This window comes from Myotis davidii, unplaced genomic scaffold (assembly GCF_000327345.1).
Source record: "Myotis davidii unplaced genomic scaffold, ASM32734v1 scaffold208, whole genome shotgun sequence".
Lineage (NCBI taxonomy): Eukaryota > Metazoa > Chordata > Mammalia > Chiroptera > Vespertilionidae > Myotis > Myotis davidii.
Window position 1 is genome coordinate 1,660,921 of NW_006299706.1, and position 5,361 is coordinate 1,666,281.

The 5,361-nt window shown below is 46.5% G+C and overlaps 1 protein-coding gene across 2 annotated transcripts in view; it reads right to left on the reverse strand.

The window, feature by feature from the left end:
• KIAA0907 (KIAA0907 ortholog) overlaps positions 1 to 1,579 on the reverse strand; it is a 24,341-nt gene extending 22,762 nt beyond the window's left edge. The window contains exons 1-2 of one of the 2 annotated variants that reach the window (XM_006775707.2): positions 1,472 to 1,579; positions 749 to 965 (exon numbers count right to left, since the gene is read on the reverse strand). In XM_006775707.2, the coding sequence (XP_006775770.1) occupies positions 749 to 965; positions 1,472 to 1,509 (255 nt within the window). In that variant the 5' untranslated portion in view covers positions 1,510 to 1,579. The remainder of the gene's footprint in view (positions 1 to 748; positions 966 to 1,471) is intronic. The other variant, XM_006775708.2, reaches the window with a different exon arrangement.
• Positions 1,580 to 5,361: the final 3,782 nt, after the last annotated feature.

The following is a 5,361-nucleotide window of genomic DNA, read 5'->3' on the forward strand; positions in this document are numbered from 1 at the left end:
TCTAACCCGATACACCAAGATTGTGGGTTTGATCCCTGGTCAGGGTGAACATACAAGAACCAACCAGTGAATGCACAAATAAGTGGAACAACAAATAGAGGTGTCTTTCTCTCCCCCTTCCTCTAAAACAGCGGTTCTCAGCCTGTGGGTCGCGACCCTTTGGGGGGCGAACGACCCTTTCACAGGGGTCGCCTAAGACCATCAGAAAACACATATATAATTATATACTGTCTTTGTGATTAATCACTATGCTTTAATTATGTTCAATTTGTAACAATGAAATTGGGGGTCCCCACAACATGAGGAACTGTATTAAAGGGTCGCGGCATTAGGAAGGTTGAGAACCACTCTCTAAAATCAATAAATGAAAAAAAGAATTTTAAAAAGATGAATCTATAGATTATTAGAGACATCTGAAAGTTCACTTGATTTATTTGGACTCCTCTGACTTTAGGGAAAATGCACATGTATCAAAAAGCATATTACATCCCCGCTTTCCATGATTAAACTTAGGCTGAACTAAGTGAGCACAGCCCAAACAAGCTATTTGGTCCGTAAGTGTAATCAACCCCACCAAAACTGCCTCGTCAAAACAAATGACAAAACTTCTGATACGTCCCAAAACTAAGTGACCTTTAAATTACCGTACCCGTTTTCTCCCTCATTAATACAAATGATCGTGAGATTACAGGATTACAAAAAACCCTCTTAAAATTGCAATTAGCAGAGTCCCTTCAACTTCAAATACCTTCTCAGCAGCATTCTGGGTTGGTTTCAGCTTCCCTTTGGCCATGAGCATGGCATTGATCTTGGCAGCCACAGCGGCAGCGGCATCTAAGGCTCCAGAGGGAGCAGCTGTGGTGCCCCCAGGACTTCCCCCACTGCTGGGCACCTCCCCACCTGGGACCGCCGGTGGGAGGAAGAGAAGGGGGGCTGGAGCTGGTTGGTCCCATTTGCTGCGGCGCCTACAATAAGTAAAAGAAAAATAATAGGCCCCCCCAAAAAAGCTTTCACTTATACTAGTTTTCCCTTGCTGTGTCTTGGCACCCCGTTTTCCCTCTATCACGTTCCCCTGACACCTTCGAATCTCCTATCAGGGCTTCAGATTACCGTCTTAAATAGACAATTACTGCATGATTTCCCCAAATCCTCCCTCCTTTCAACCCTTTTCCAGAATCTACTTCCTTTCTCTTCTGTCATCCCCATCAAAAGACTTCACCCTGTCCCACAAGCCCTCGTTTTCGCCTTCCCCTCGGCCCGCACTCCCAAAAGTCCCTGCTTTCCTCTCCCCTCCGATCCTCGCCGGCCTTTTTCCGGGGCCCCAGGCCTGCTCACCACCTTTCCCAACAATCCGGCCCCCCGATAGTACACTCCCCCTTCAGCGCCCCTCTGCCCACACGCAGCTCCCCAGGTCCCCCCGCCTCTCCCGCGCCCCCCGCTCGCCGCGATTCCCTCGCCCGCGAAGCCTTACCCGCCGGCTCCAGGATGTGTCGCGCTCCCCGCGGACATGGCGACCGGCTCGGCTCAACCACCCGCCAACTCTCCCACAACCACCCTCCCGTCACTTCCGCCCCTAACGCCCTGACGCACAGTCTCTTCCGGTCGCGAGGCCAAGAAGTTCCGGTTAAAACGTCTATTCCGATTGGACTCTCGTGGATCTCCAGGCGTCTGGCATTAGCCGAGGCTGGTAGGGTGTGACCTTCTTGTCGGGCCGTGCCCCAGAGAAAGATGGTTACTGATCCTCGCATTAAAGCGGAATTAGCGCGGGGAGAATTGATCTTTGTTGTGGGCACATTGGTAGCCTACACGATAATACGCACGAGTCTGGGAATTACGCCGATTTCCCCCAAAATTGAGCTGTATTCTTAGGGGATCCCAGGCGCTCGTGGGGAAGAGCTTTCTCGAGGTCTTTTGCCCACTTCACGTTTCAATTACCTTATTTAGGAAACGGGAAATGATTCGTCCTAAAGGTCATTGGAAGAATTTATGGTTTTGTGTGTGTTTTGTTTCTTTTCCGTGCGCCAAGCACTGTTTTAAGAGGAGGACACAGATAAAGCGGAAAGCTACGGGTCCTGCCTTCCTAGTACAATGAGGCGGGCAGGCACGCAGACAGATAGATGCGTATGGCGAGGTGGTATCATCAACTGTGAAGAAGGTGAAGTACTCGACTTGAAGGCGCTTACACTGAAGTATTTGAAAGAAATGGAAGCTGAACACCTGAGTCGGGGCGGAGAAGTGGTAATAGGTTATGAAACCCCGTTAAGATTGAACCGGCCTGAGTGTGGGGGCCAGATCCCGAAAGGCCTTGAAGGCCAACCGAGAAGTCAGAGTTGATGTTGGAAGCCAGAGATTTCCAACATGGGGGTACCTTGGAGCTGCAAGGAGTCTCTAGCTCACATAAATATAATACAGCACTGTATTTCAAATAAGTTTGCATTCTGATAGGATTAATAGAATACAAAATCATTTAAAAAGTCAAATTTGTAGTGTTGCCCTTTCAGCATTTAATAAGTTTCCCCTTCTTACACATGCCACTGATATTGGATGTGAAATATATATTTCTGCATTCTTTTGTTGCATTGATCTATTTGCTTTGCTATAGTGTCTATTACAGTAATTCCATGTGTATGTATATTTTTAAAATATGTTTTTATTTATTTTAGAGAGAGGGAGAGAGAGAGAGAGAAACATCATCTATAAGAAAGAAACATCAGTGGGCTTTCTCCTGCACACCCCCTACTGGGGATCCAGCCCTCAACCCAAGCATGTGCCCTGAGCAAGAATCCAACCAGCCAGTTCCTGGTGCATGGGATGATGCTCAACCAACTGCACCACACCAGCTGGGCCCGTGTATATTTTAATATCTGTTCGGGCGAGCCGATTCTCATTCTGCATTTTCTGCATACAGGTGTATTTTTTTCCAAGTGAATTTTATTTACTTTTAAAATAACTATATAAATTTCAAATGTACAACATAATTCAGTATCTGTGTACTGTATTGCATGTTCACCACCAAAAGTCTAGTTTCCTTCCATTGCCATATATTTGACCCCTTTACTCAATTTGTCCTGCCCCTAACCCCCCAAGTGAATTTTAGATTAAACAACAGTGTTTTCCCTTTGCCTTGTCTCCCCAAAACACATGGCTGTTGGGATTCTGATTGTAATTCATGAACCAAAAAATCTCCCCTTTTTAAAAGGGTAGTTTAAGCGTACAATTTAGTGCCTTTTTGTGTATTCACAAAGTTGTGCCGCCATGACCAGTATCTAATTCCAGATCATTTTCATCACCCCTAAAGCAATCCTGCCCCCATTAACAATTACTTTCCATTTTCCTCTCCTGTCAGCCGCCATCAACCACTAATCTACTTTCTGTCTCCATGGGTTTGCTGATTCTGGGCATTTCATATAAATGGAATTATATATGATCTTTGTGTCTGGCTTCTTACAGTGTTTTCAAGGTATCAATGCTTTGTAGTTTTCAGTTTGCCAATAATGCACACCTTTTTGTCAGATTTATCCCTAAGATTTTTCTTTTTGATGCTCTGCCACTTTTTTGAGTATATGTATATATTTTTTATTGATTTCAGAGAGGAAGGGAGAGGGAGAGAGAGAAACATCAATGATGAGAGAGAAACATTGATCGCTGCCTCCTGCATGCCCCACACTGGGGATTGAGCCTGCAACCTGGGCATGTGCCCTGACTGGGAATCCAACTGTGAACTCCTGGTTCATAGGTCAACGCTCAACCACTGAGCCATGCCAGCCGGGCTGGACTAGATTATCTTAAAGATCCTACCATCCATCTCAAAAGTTTATTATATTTTATGAGGTGAGGGACCTTATTTTATTAATTTTTATCTTCCCACCATCTAGCACAATGCCTAGCACATAGTAACAGTTTGGGAAATGCTGTGATTAACACACGAATGACTAAATAATGCAAAGGAGGGAAGGAAGGGAGGGAGGGAGGGAGGAAAAATCAATAAATCAACCAACAAAATTCTAGAAAAGTGCAAGGGCCCAAAGTGAAGTTCTTTGACTCGGCCAGCTGGTGGCATCACTTCTCTACATTAACCACAGGGCGGGTGTTGATAGGGCAAGGGAAAGGATTTAGATTAGAAATGAATAAAGGTAAAAAAAGAAATGATCACAGGACCAGATATTGCAAATGGATAGCAGAATTCTGACCCAGCTTCTTTTCTTCAAGCCAAGAGAAAGTAAGTCTGATGCATTAAGCAGACACCTTCGCTGCTAGATTGCCAAGGTGATGCTTGGATGGGTGGCCAGGAGGTAACTCATGGGACTCATCTGAACTTGGGCGGACTCATCTGAACTTGGGCTGGGCCCTCCCCTTCTACCACCCCCTTCACATGTATCCCTTGCTGAAAAACCCAAACATCCTGTCACCCTCTGGACCTTTTTACCTTTGGGTCTCTTCTATAAGGTTCATTAAACCCACTCTGCCTGGCCAGCATGACTCAGTAGTTGTCACGGTTTGATTCCCAGTCAGGGCACATGCCCAGGTTGCGGGCTTGATCACCAGTGGGGGATGGGGTTGGGGGCAGGAGGCAGCCAATCAATGATTCTGTCATCATTGATGTTTCTATCTCTCTCTCCTGCTCCCTTCCTCTCTGACGTCAATAAAAAGACATATTTTTAAAAACTCACCGCTGATTTATTGTCCCGAAGGGCCCTTCTCCTCCCCCAGCACGCCAAGGAAACTGAACATCAAACAGTGTAATTAGATCAACCGAAGGACTTGTATGCATGCATATAACCAATGGACATAAGACACTGGGGGGTAGGGGAGGCCAGGGGATTGTCAAGGGGGGGGAGGAGACATATGTAATACTCTTTGTAATACTTTAAGCAATAAAAAACCCGCCACACACACATTGTAATTAGTTGGCAGAGGGCAGGAAGGTATTGAATATTCTGGAACCCTTGAAAAAGCCTCACTCTTCTATCTACCCACCTCCCACCTCTGTTTTCCCATCACAGCAAGTTGTGCAAAGGGTAGGGATATGGGCACAAAATGGGAGGACCCAATGAAGCCTGTTTTCCGGTTAGGACTGAGATCATGGGGAGACAGGATGAGGTGTGGTGAGGGTGTATCTCGGGATCCATCTCTGAAATAGCGTTTGGGGGTTGGAGAAGAGTGGGAGATGCCCTTGACTTCCGGCTCCACCGACGAGAGCAGGGAAGGTGCAAAGGCAGCGGAGTGAGGGAGGTTAGCAGGACTACTGTACTTAATACGCAGAAGCAGGAACAGAAGGGAGGGCCGGCCCAGGTCCACTCAGGGCCTCTCCGGCTGTGTTCCCAGTAGGGAGGAAACAGGAAGCTGTGACTTCTCCTCTTT